Source organism: Sus scrofa, chromosome 11 (genome assembly GCF_000003025.6).
Source record: "Sus scrofa isolate TJ Tabasco breed Duroc chromosome 11, Sscrofa11.1, whole genome shotgun sequence".
Taxonomy (NCBI): domain Eukaryota; kingdom Metazoa; phylum Chordata; class Mammalia; order Artiodactyla; family Suidae; genus Sus; species Sus scrofa.
In genome coordinates this window covers 2,750,799-2,763,320 of record NC_010453.5, presented here as the reverse complement: position 1 = coordinate 2,763,320, position 12,522 = coordinate 2,750,799, and the positions used below count along the sequence as shown (strand labels likewise).

The window sequence follows — 12,522 nt, the reverse complement described above, 5'->3', positions numbered from 1 at the left end:
GGACCTGAGGCTTCTGTTGTCCTGCTGTCTTACTCTGCCCACGGCTGGCACGCCGTACCCTTGTCACTTGCTCAAGAGCCGTGAGCTCTCTCGCTGTCCCTTGGCTGCGTTTTGCGATCGCAGGACAGGCGTGAGGGAGCCGGAGGGACAGTGGGAGTGCTTTCACGCCGCGGGGTGTCGGCCGCGGTCACAGCGACTGAGATGATGTGGAGGCCCTGGGGAAGGGATGCTGGTCGCAGGAGGCTGAGGGACAAGACGCAGGTGACAGGGACGGAGGGCTCGAAGGCCAGCGCCCCGCAGCCGTTCCTGACTCCGAGTAGATGCCTAGTAGATGTCTGAGGAGCTAGTGAAGGACCATGCGTTTGCAGGAAGTTCTAGAGCGTGACCTTGGGTTCTCGGTGACAGAAGCCCCAAGCTGTGCGCAGATGGGGCCCAGCCTTGCTGCGTGTGGTGCCCCCGGGCCGGATGGGGGAGGAGGGCGTGGATAGGGCACTGCTGACGGGCTGAGCTGGATGCTGAGCCGGGTCCTGTCCCCGGGCTGCCGCCTGTGTGGCTGGATGTCCTATGGTTAAAGGAGGACGCTGTGCTGCTCGGGCCGTGCAGCCAGCACCCGCCTGCCCCTCGGGGGGTGCCCGGTCCCAGAGCCATGTTGTTGACGGTGGGTGTCCGCACGGAGGGCTTGGTGGGGAGGGACTCCTCTCCCGACGGGACCCCCGGTCACACGCAGGCAGCAGGTGCAGCAGGCGCAGCAGGCGAGGGTGAGGGCCACGTGGAACCCACCTCGGGGTGACATGGGCGTAGAAAGGAACCAAGTGTGTTTGTGGCTGTGGGCGCTGTGCATACAAGTTCTTGTGTTAGGAGTGTGTTTCTGCTTCCAGAGTTTCTGGTGGCCTCATTCACCACTAAATTAATTTTTTTTCCAGGCTGTGGTCCATGAGTCTGAAGGGCTGCTGGGATACATCTACTGTGATTTTTTTCAGCGAGCAGACAAACCACATCAGGTGACGCCTTGCTGACACTGGTCTCTCTAGAGTGGTCGCAGTTAATTTGTATGCGTGTGAACGTGACAGCTCAGTTTTGCAGTTGCTAACATTTAAGAGGCATTCATGACAGTGACTAAGTAGATAAAGGTGAAATCAGGGTAGCATTTGAAGATAATGAAAGTTAGGAAGTAGTTACCTAAGTCAGCGTCTGTCCTTTCTGCCTGGGTCCCAGGAACAGTGACATCAGGGACGACGGCTGACGTTTTCCGAGCCCGCCTGCTTGCCAGCCAGTGCTCTGAGCCTCTTACGCGTCACCTCTTTGAAGGGTCACCTCTGCCTTTGAACCAGGCACCCACTGCCTGCGGAGGCTGCCCAGAGTCACCAAGAACTGCACTAGGGCTTGAACCCAGACCTCTGCCCGGAGCCCCATCTCTCGGCCAGTTTCTGCCCTTGACAGGGGCGGGCCTGTGGGGACCTCGCCCACCCCCAGCCCATCCTTGTGTGGGACTCGTGAGCGACACTGCCTGAGCTGCTCGCCAGGTTTGCTGGTCAGTCAGCTTCAGCAGCCCCGGGCAGTTTGACTGGGATGGTCAGGAATCCGGGTTATAAAGTTCTCAGGGAACAGTGCTGCTGCCTGCGCATTAAAACACACAGTCACGCCTTCCCGAGCGGTGGAGGCAGACACGTGCTGGTGAACCCGGGTGTCTGCGCAGGCCTGTGACCGGGCGGGGGGCAGCCGTGGGGGTGGTCATTTCCGGGAGGACCTGGCTGGTGGGTACGTGGGCCCCCGCGTCTGCTCCCGTTTGCCTGAGAGGCTGGAGTGTCCCGGTCAGTGAGTCGGAGCCGCAGCCCCCGGGGGGTGGTCTGGGTTCAGGTCTGAGGTGCTGCTGCGTGTCCTCGGATGCGGGACTTAGCGTTTTCCACCTGCGCGGTGACGTGCTCGCCTCGTGGGCCTTGGTGAGAACAGGAGCAGGCGGGCGCGGGCGCCGCGCTTCGCATCACCTCCAGGTGACAGTTAACGGCTGTGCACCGTGGGGCCCAGCTCGGTGCCCGAGACGGGAGGGGCTCCACTAGCAACCCCGGGGGCTGGCTGTGCCCTCCCGCGGGCCCCGGGCATCTGCAGGGCGCAGCTCTGATCGCCGCCGTGTCTGGGTTTCCAGCATCGGACGTAGTGAGAGCTCGGCTTGTGTTTTGGAGCGAAGGAATGGATTCACCAGCACAAGCCCGGTGTCAGGGGAGTTGGATTCTGGCGAAAGAGCAGGCGTTGGGGAAGCAGCAGAAGCAGGTGGAAGAGCGAAGCTCAGGGAGAGGGCCGCTCGCGTGCGCGGGAGCGTCGCAGCCACCCGCGCTCCTCCCCGGGTGACGCGGCCCTTTGCTCACGTGTCCTGGTTTCTGTCCCGAAGGACTGTCACTTCACCATCCGAGGGGGCCGCGTGAGGGAAGACGGCAGCTATCAGCTCCCCGTTGTCGTCCTGATGCTGAATCTCCCCCAGCCCTCGAGGGATTCTCCGACGCTGCTCACGCCTGGAATGATGGAAAACCTCTTCCACGAGATGGGACACGCCATGCATTCGATGCTGGGCCGGACTCGCTACCAGCACGTCACCGGTGAGCCAGGCCGCGGCTGCTGTTGATTGCAGCCCTTGAAATGCCCGTTTTATTGGACTGAGTGATTGTTTTGTTAGGGTCCCGCCTGCAGCACATGGAGGTTCCCAGGCTAGGGGTCCAGTGGGAGCTGCAGCTGCCGGCCTCCACCACAGCCACAGCCACCGCCACCGCCACACGGGATCTGAGCCTGTCTGTGGCCTACCCCGCAGCTCACGGCTATGCCGGATCCTTAACCCACGGAGCGAGGCCAGGGATCGAACCCACGTTCTCATGGACAGTAGTCGGGTTGTTGCTGCTGAGCCCCAGCAGGAAGTCCGGTGTGTTTCATTTTAAATTGGAAAAGCTCTCATTCAGGAAGCGTGTGGGTATCTGTCAGGGTGGCCGCATCTGTCCTCCAGCCATGCTGCTGCTTGGTCCGCACAGACTTTTTCCGTCCTGGGCTGCAGTTCTCACCCAGGAGTGTCTCCGCTGCGTGTTTTCTCTCTGTGCCGCTCACTCTCCCTCTCGTCATATCTTGTGCGGGACTCAGGCCCGCGGCTGTGCGCGTGAGGACGTGTGTCCGCTCAGCACCCGCACAGCCTTGGCGCCTGAGTGGCCGACTGGCCGTGGCCGCTCTTCATCCGAACCCCGGTACAGGAAACGTTCCCTTGGGTCGAGCGGCGAGGTCGGGGCTCCCTGCGTCTCCTGGGCCGGCCCTGGGCACAGCCGTGCTTTCCATGCGGACGTGGGGCCGTGCTGGGTGACGTCACGTCGTCTGTGTCTGAAGCTCAGCATCCGCGGCATCTGCTCCGGCCCCGGGCACGGGCACGGGGCGGCTCTGGGCGCGCAGCCGCCGTCTTTCCACACACAGCCGTGTCTGGGGCGGAGAAGGCCTGCGGAGGGACGGGGTGGGCTGCGCCGGATCGCGCAGTGTCGCCCGAGAGTCCTGAGAGGACCCGTTGCTTCAACTCATCTTGAGTTTAAGATGGTGCTTCTCTGTCTGGAGGATCGACCCTGCCCTCGGAAGCCACCAGCAGAAAGCGAACCTTGCCGACGAGAGAAGGGTGGCAGCGTCTGGTGGTGGGTTCAGTGAGTTAAACGGGGGCGATGTGCGCCTGGGAGAGTGTGGTCCTGCGCGGTTCGTGCGCGGCCCCGCGGAGCTGACGGTGCTGCCGCGCGGAGGGCGTGAGCCGCGGCTTTGCAAGGTGTTTTACCCGGCTGCGCACATGTGCTTTTACCGCTCATGTTCAGAAACGTTTTGGCAAATATACGCAATAATTTTACAGAAGTAAGGCGTTGATTTAACGAGTTAAAGGTTATCGTAGTCCGTCGGAAATACAGACGGAAAACTTAAGCATACATCAAAAGTGAGGCCAATCCGTCGATGTGACTTGGGCCGGCTTTTCCGTTTGCCTTCCAGGGACCAGGTGCCCCACGGACTTCGCCGAGGTCCCGTCCATCCTGATGGAGTACTTCGCCGCCGACTACCGCGTGGTGCAGCAGTTCGCCCGCCACTACCAGACGGGCCAGGTAGGGGGCGCTGCCTTCCTCACCTTCCGACGGCTGTCAGCTGCCCGTGATTACTGCCCCCACCCCGGCGGGGGGGACGCGGGACGCCTACCGCCTTTTCAGGGCTTTCCGCGCCAGCGTCCTCCCGCCTGCTTCCCCACGCCCTGTCTCTAGTTCAGCCGTAGTCACGTGTTGATGCCGACCCCCTCCCGGTGCTGGTCGGCCCTCAGCCGTCCCCAGGGAGGCCGTCTGTCCTGTTTCCAGACGGGGGCACGGCTGTCAGGACAGTGGGTCCAGCGGGCCTGCCAGCCTGTCGCTGCAGAGAAGCCTCTGCTCTTGCCTCTACCCTTAGGCGTCTCAGGGTTGGTTCTCTGGGCCTGAATCCGTGTTGTTTGATGGGGGGAGGCTACATTCCCCGACGTGCTCATGCCAAGAAATGCCTTCGTCTCGAGGGGTGGGTGTACTGTAAGGCTGCAGATTTTCAAATTCCGTGCAGTGGGATCGAGGGAGCCATACTTCACGGCGGTGAGCCAGACGCTGTCAGCGGTGTACGTTTGCTGTCCCCTGCCCCTTGGAATGTACGTTCTTTAGCTTCTCTCAGAATCTTGGCTACACGACGTTAGGTCCCGCGGAGCTTCCCCGTGGACGGGCCCTCCTGAGGGCTGGGAGCAGGTGTGCTCTTCTGAATCCTCAGCATTTAGACTCGTGCCCAGACAAAAGCACTGAAAGAAATGGAAGGAAAGACTGAACAGAATCAGGAAAAGAGGGGTGAAAACTACCTTTATTGGTGCCTCTCTTTCTGATTCTGTCTCCAGATACTTAACGTGAATCGGCCGCTTCGTTTTTCGGACTTGACTCTCTGTTACTGTCAGCAGGAGACTGATGGATGAGTTTCCAGAGAACGGAGCTGAGGGGTCTCCGTTGTAATCGGTTTCAATTACGGGGGGGACAACTGGAACATTCGCGATCCCCTTGGCCCCCTGTGCTTTAGCCTGCGAAGACTCGCTCTGGGGATTCTGTGTATCTGACCTGGAAGCGCGTAACGCATCCCGTGATAGCGTCATGCACCTGCCGCGGGTCTGGGGGTGATTAGCAAGACCTAACTCGGGCCCTCCTTCCGTAACGTCCCGTGCCTGTCCTGGGCAGTGGGGCACAGGGCACTCTGGGGCAGGCCTTGGGCACGGCAGGCAGGGCCGGAGGGGCGCCGGGCTCCAGGCAGGAAGGGCTGGAGGAACTGGGCAGCGGAAGACACGCGTGGGGTGGTTTGCCGGGGACTCAGCTCTGAGCCACCGCCCCCACCCCGTCCCGGTCCTTACCGAGGAAAGGTCCCTAGTAGGACCGTTACTGGTCCTTCTGTCAAGAACCGTGTCCCCAGGCCAGGCGCTGTTCTCATTGTCCGGGAAACAGCCAAGAGCAGTTAGACGGCAGCCTGAGTCTCCGGGGCCGGGGCAGAGCTTGGACAAGGCCACTCCGGCCAGGAGGGCGACCAGGGTGGCTCCGAGGACCGGGACAAGGGCCGGGGGTGGGGGAAGAGCAGCAGGAGGGGACAGAAGAGGACGCGGGAATGTCCTTGTTTCTAGGCCTCGCGCTCCGTCTCTGCGCCGTCGTGCACACACACCTTCTGGTCCCAGCCGTGGGGACAACAGGGCTTCTTGCTGGCGTTGCGAGGCCCGGGCTTTGCTTTCCTGCGTCCTCCTGGAGCTCTGGCCTTTGCCAGCAGCCTCCCTGGAATCCACCTTTGGGCCTGGGGGCTGCTCGGCCCCTGGCTCGCGAGCCCGGGCTCCGCGGTGGTGAGGGCCGCGCTTGGGTGCCGCGCGGGGCTGGGACGAGGCATCTGGAGCTGCTGGAGGCCGGGGGGCCTGAGGCTGGTGAGGGGCCGGGACAGTCCAGGAGCTGCGGACGTGGCCGCCAGTGGTGCAGGGTGTGGCGGGGAAGTGGAGGGAGGTGTGAAATGGCCCCAGAGGGCAAAGCAGGAGCCGAGCGGGGAGCCAGCTGGGCAGGCGCCGCCCGGGTGCGGGTCTGCGGGGGCCTGGATGCAGGCCGGGTGCGGGGCGCATGGGGGGGCGACTCCGAAACAGGCTCGGACCTTCCAGGGGACGACAGACAGGGCGAAGCTGGGGCTGAAATTCCCCTGCAAAACTAAGGTCAGTTTAAAAGCACTGTTGTGTGTTTACAGAACAAGCAGAGAAGGGCTGGAACGGCTGCTTGGAGGATGTGAAGCATCCCCAAAGGACGATTCCTGTTTTATTACTAAATTCTTCAGCGAGAAGAACCGTTTCTGAACACAGTGGTTTCAGGAAAACAATACTGAGTCCAAAAGTACACGTCACACGAGACGCGCTGGGAAGAGAGCAGCCGCGAGCTGCTCTGAATTACTCTAGTGCGGCCTCGGGAGGCCTGGCCGGCAGGCTCAGGGGCTGCAGACACAGCCTCCAAAGAGCTTGAAGAACCGTGTGAGTCCGCGGAGACGGGAGAAAGTGCCAGGAGGCCCTCGAGTTTCACGGAGGGCTTGTCTCTTCTTGTCACTGATGAAGCTCCAAGTGACTTGATGTTTTCATTTAAGGGCAGTTCTTGCCTCAGGACAGAAGTTAATTCCCGAAAATCCAGGTCTCGGTAAATAAATAACTTAAAAGCTTGGAGGGACGAGCAGGGTGCACCTGTACGCTGCCATTCCTGGCATGCCGCGCATCGCAGAGGGCGTCTCCCCGTCCCGTGGAATATTCCAGAGCGCTCGCAGCATGAGGGCACGCGTCAGTGACGGATGAACACCTAAAAGTATTTCATCTGAAGGAGAACAGGCCAGTGCCAGCGGCGCCTCTGGTCCAGGAATTAGGAGGATGCCTGTCGGATCTGCAGGGGCCCTGCGGCTTCAGGGAAAACCCCGCAGGTGCGCGTTTGGGGCTCAGAACCATCTGGACAGGTGACGGCATGGAAGCCGGAGCAGGCCGAGCTACACGTCCCCCTTGGCGGGAGCAGCTCAGGCTGAGACAGCCGGGCGTGGGGACGAGGCGACCTGGACGAGGCTCAGCCGTCCGCCCGCGGGCTGCGGCGCAGGCCCTGTGTTCTCCGAGGAGCTGGGCTGGTGGGCTCTCCTCTCTGGCCGTCGGCCCCTTTCCAGCCACTTCCGGTGAGTCGGGAGCGTGTGCCGGTGGCCCCACTTTTCTGGAAGCTTGAGCTTTGTCGTCGTCAGGCACGACTCCTCCTTGTCGTGGGAGAACACACGTGACGTAGCACGTGCCGCCGTGACCCCGATTCAGTGACCGCCCAGCGGCCTGCCCTCTGTGTCTGTGGACTCCCCTGCTCCAGGGGCCTCGTGTAGGTGGAATCGTGCAGCACTGTCCTTTCGCAGCTGGTTTATTTCTCTTAACATAATGTTTTTATGGTTCTTCCATGTCGCGGCCCATGTCGGAATTTCCTTCCTTTTTATTTTCCTTTATTTTTTAAAACAGCAGATGACAGTTTTTTATTCTTAGGATATAAGCAAGGAGAAGAACCTCACGTTCACACTAACAGCTCCAGCCGGACTCGCGGGCATTCAGGCTTTCTTTGTGATGGAAAAGTCCCAGCCTTCTGTGGCTGCCCAGAGCACGGCCTCGTCTACACCCGCGCTCATGCTCAGGCCGCGCCAGGCCGCCGGCTTTGAGGGGCTTCCTGGTCCAATGGTCCTGCCTGTAGCAGAAGTTCCTTCCCTTTTTTTTTTTTTGTCTTTTTGCCATTTTCTTGGGCTGCTCCTGTAGCATATGGAGGTTCCAGGCTAGGGGTGGAATCAGAGCTGTAGCCACCCACCTATGCCAGAGCCACAGCAACGTGGGATCCGAGCCGCGTCTGCGACCTACACCACAGCTCATGGCAACGCTGGATCCTTAACCCACAGAGCAAGGCCAGGGATCAAACCCGCAACTTCATGGTTCCTAGTCGGACTTGTTAACCACTGAGCCACGACAGGAACTCCAGAAATTCCTTCCTTTTTAAGGTGACGTTTCTTTGTGTGGCTAGACCACGCTTCCTTTAGCCATTGGTTCCTCGGTGGACCTGGCTGGCCTCCCCTGTGGTCACAGAGCTCGGGTCAATTGGTCGCCCCTGGAAAAGCCAGTGCCGGAGACATGCTGGTAGGAAGGGCGAGGCCGCTCTATTCAGGAGGCCGGCAGCCCGTGCAGGAGGCGGACTCGTGTCCCCCAGCCAGCCCCGGGCTTCGGCTCAGCCGAGAAAGTGGTTGCAGGCAAAGGGAGAATGATCTCGGTCAGGCACCGAGGCAGGGGCCCGGGTCCTTGCGGTCCCCCTGGGTGCAGCGTGTGGACTCCTGGTGGCCTTTCTTTAGATGCTGTGTCCGCACGGTTTGTTCACGAGGTTCCTGGGGGGAAGCTGGTGGGGCGCAGGGGGAGACCCGGTCGTCTGTAATTGCTGAGTCTTCCTGCCGCCTCCTGCCGTCTAGGGAAAGAGCCAGCAGGTTAGGCCAGGCCGCTGTGATCAGCAGATCTGAGAGGTGTGCTCGGGTGGAGGGTAGGTGACCGTGGCTTTGCCGCGGCCTCCAGAGCGGTGCCGCTGGCCGCGTGACAGCGTTTCTGTGGGATCAGGGGTGACACTCCGGCTCCTGTAACCTCTTCCTGCCGACACAGGGCCTAACCTCTCAGGGCGGGTGTCCTCGTGGGTCTGTGGTACCTCCGTGCCGACCGCCGTCGCTGCCCGTCTGCCCGGGAGAGCAACTTCCGTGGCCCGATGCCGTGGCGCTGAGCCCAGTCCTTGGTCGTGCCGGCCGCGGGCTCAGCTCGGCTGCAGGCCGGCCGTCTGGGGAGCCCCCGGGCGGCCGCCATCGCTTCCCGTCAGGAGCGACGTGAAAAACCAGGCGAAGACGCTGCCGGGAGGGCACAGGGAGGGGGAGACGTCGCGCGTGTCCTCCCCCGCGTCCGTGTCCCTGCGGGGCGGCGAGGGCTGGCGCTCGAGGAAGCTGCCTCGGTGCCGTTGGTGCCTCTCGGGAGTGAGGGAAGGGGACGCCCCTGAAAGCGATGCGCTTTTATTTAGTTTTTCATTTGCAGAATAACATTAAAACGCTGTAGCGGGAACAGCGAGGAAACCAGCACCAGCTCAGAAAGTCGGGTGCTGCGGGGGCTCCTGTCTGGCCACAGCCGGGTCCCGAATTCCTCCCACACGAGTCCCTCCACGGGTTCCTCAGTCCTCAGCAGCGTGGCGTTGGCTCTCGTGCGTGAGGGTGCCGTGAGCAGGGCGCCCCGTCGGCTCTGCTCTTCTGCGATGCTTTCTGCAGGCGTCCCAGGCCCGCGACGCAGCTGTGTGGCCTGGCGCGGCCGCGTGTCTGCGTTCAGTTCGGCCCAGCACCCTGGGGCCTTGTTCTCAGGCTTCTCTCCCGGAGCTGGCTCCTCCAGGGTTTTGCTGGCTCCTGTGCGTCTGCCGTGAACACTTTTACACTTTTCTGCTCACACGCGTGTGCGTGCTTGGAATTGCTGGCTTGTAAGTGAGCGCTTCTTCACGTGGATGAGAGGACACCACGTTTTCTGTTTCTGATGAGACGCAGTTGCCGTGCGGCGCTGTGTCAGGCACAGGTGCACAGCTCAGCGGCCGGACGCGTGTTGGTGTGTGACGTGCTCCCCACGGGGAGGCTTCGTTGACGCCTGTCACCTCAGACCACTTGTTTTTTTCTTGTGATGAGAACTTTTAAGATACACTGTTTTGAGGGACTTTCAGAGATACAAAACAGCATTATTATTTCTGTTTGTTTTCTAGGGCCGCACCCACGACATGTGGAGGTTCCCAGGCGAGAGGTCTCATCAGAGCTGTAGCCGTTGGCCTATGCCACAGCCACGGCAACACCAGATCCGAGCCGTGTCTGCGACCTACACCACAGCTCATGGCAATGCCGGATCTTTAACCCACTGAGCGAGGCCAGGGATCGAACCTGCCTCCCCATGGATGCTGGTCAGATTCATAACCTGCTGAGCCATGGCAGGACCTTCCCCAACAGCGCCAGGGTCACCGTGCCGCACTGATGTGCCCAGGCTGTTCCGACCCCCTCAGCCCCCACTGGCAGCTACCGGCGGGTTCTCTGCGCCCGTGCGTTCAGTTCTGTGAGCCGCCGCATCTGAGTGAGCGCCCGCATTTGCCTCTTGTGTTGGTTTCTCATGTGTTGGCCGAGCCCCGTCCCGGGTCCCCAGCACCGCATCCTCACGGAGGCTGGACGTCGTCAGGGTCCTGCTGCTGCTGGCGGCGGGAAGAGTGCCCTGGGGCCCCCGGCGCGTCCGAGGCCGAGCATCCTTTGGGGTTTCGTCTGCCGTCTCGGCCTCTTGCCCTTCCGCGCCGTCCTGCTCCACATTTGCCTTTTCTGTTGGTTTCTCATGTTTCTAGACACTTTGGAACAATCTCCCGCATCAGCGAGGGTCTTCTCATTTCTCGGCTTGTCTCTTTCTGTGTGTTATCTTTTGATGGCTTTGAGTTCTTCGTTTTAATTTTGTTGCATTTAGCAGTCTCTTCTTCCCAGTTGGTGCTTTCGGTATCCCATTAAAAAACCTTCATTTCCCGAGAATCATAAAAATACTCCTCGGCTTTCTCTGAAAGTTTGAGCGTCCCTCCCTCATCTTCGGTCTTTCTCCGCGTTGGGTCCCCTCTTGTGTTCGGTGGGAGCAGAGCTGCCGGTTCCTTCCTCCCGAGGATCAGCGGTCAGGGCTCGTCTGGGCACGAGGATGCCTTAGCCACCGAGTGTTCGCGCGTCCGCCCCGATCCCAGCCTGGGCTCAGGCCGCTTCGCGTCTCATGCGGCTCGTCTTTTTTTCCTGCTCTTCGAAAAGTTCTCCTTCTGTCTTGGCCGTTGCCTGTGCTCTTCAGAATCCACTTAGCTGTCTTCTTGAACACCTCTGGGAAGGGTCCGGCCGGGGTTACCCTACATCTGTACCCAGACCGACCGGGGCGGAGCTGACATCCTGAGTGTCGAGTCTTCCGATCCAGGGGCTGGGTGCACGTCTCTCCAGGCAGCGGGTCTTTAAAAAAGGCCTAACATTTCCTTCCAAAGAGGGTTGCTTAACGTTTATTAGATTGAGTCATGGATGCCCTACCTTTTCTATAGTTTTACAACCGTGTGTTGGAAGTTCTATTTTGTTCGTGTCTGTGGCTGGAGTTCAGGTGGGTGATTTATCCTTTTTCGGATATAGACCTTATTCAGTCTCAGCAACCTTGCTAGAGACATGCTTATCAATTCTAATAACTTGTGTCTAGAATTTTTCAAGTCTTTTCACCAGTTACTTCTCCTGCCGACAATGTTCTATTCTTCCTTCCCGTCTCTTGGGTCTTGATTGCCCCGTTGAGCTCTAGGTCCTCCAGGGCAGTGCCAGCGCTGACGAGAAGCTGGCATGGGGCACACTTTGCCGTTACCCTGATTTTTAAAGGAAATGTTGCTACTGATTTACCGTAAAGAACGACGGGTGTGGTAGGTTTGGTGGCGACACTAGAAAGGCAGTTCCTTCCTATTTCTAGTTGGCTAGGGATTTGTGTGTGTTTTAAATCAGTATTAGGCGTTGTATTTGATCAGACTTTCTTCCTGCATCTTGGGAAGTAACTGGGCGGCCCTTTTGCTTTAGTCCAGCAGCGTCCTGCGTGTGCATGTTGCTGGTGGAGCCCCTTTGCCCTCGAGCCTCGAAGGACTCTGCTCCTGACGTCCTCGAGGGCTGGGGCAGCGCCGGCCTCTCGGGGCTCGCGCTGTGCAGCAGGTTTTCTGCATCGGGGCTGAGACCCGCTGGGGCCTTGCCGCTCCCTCTGGCTGGCAGTGGTGCTCCGTCTCCTCTGCACAAAAGGAGTTGCTGAGAACTCCTTTTCCTTACAGCGCTTTTATGGAGTTATAATAATCTGCTGCTTGAACCTTTGTCAGAATTCATCTGTAAAACCACTCGGGGTCTGTCATTTTCTCTGTGGGAAGATTTTTGTAAATGACCAATTTCCTTAATAGTCATCGGAGCCTTTGGCCTTTTCTTGTGAAGGGAGCTTTGCTAACTTGTAATTTTCGAGAATATATCCATTTAATCCAAGTTTTCGAGTTTATTGGCATAAAGTTATTTATAGCATTCTTTTAAGCTCCGTCTTTTAAGCCGCATCTCGGCCTGTGCCCGTTTCATTTCTGAGACGCTGCTCCCTTTTTTTTCTCTCTCCACTTTGGCAGAAGAGCAGTGTCGGTGTGGACAGTGTTTACAGAGCGAACGCCGGCTTCCTTGAGGCGTCCTCTTTGTCTTAGGTCATTACGTTCAGTTTGTATGGTTAGTCTCTCCCTGCTTCTTCTTCATCTCCCCCCCCCAATTTCTTAAGATGGACACGTGGCTGATTAAGTCTCTGCTTACTTTTTTTTTTTTTTTTTTTGGTCTTTTTAGGGCCACACCGGCAGCATGTGGAAGTTCCCAGGCTAGGGGTCGAATCGGAGCTACAGCTGCCGGCCTCCACCACAGCCACAGCAA

At 59.5% G+C, this 12,522-nt stretch overlaps 1 protein-coding gene across 1 annotated transcript in view; it reads left to right on the top strand.

The window, feature by feature from the left end:
* Window positions 1–12,522, top strand: part of MIPEP (mitochondrial intermediate peptidase) — a 115,157-nt gene that overhangs the window by 27,440 nt on the left and 75,195 nt on the right. Inside the window, exons 12-14 of the mRNA XM_021065471.1 lie at window positions 924–1,001; window positions 2,387–2,591; window positions 3,991–4,100. Of these exons, the coding sequence (XP_020921130.1) occupies window positions 924–1,001; window positions 2,387–2,591; window positions 3,991–4,100 (393 nt within the window). The remainder of the gene's footprint in view (window positions 1–923; window positions 1,002–2,386; window positions 2,592–3,990; window positions 4,101–12,522) is intronic.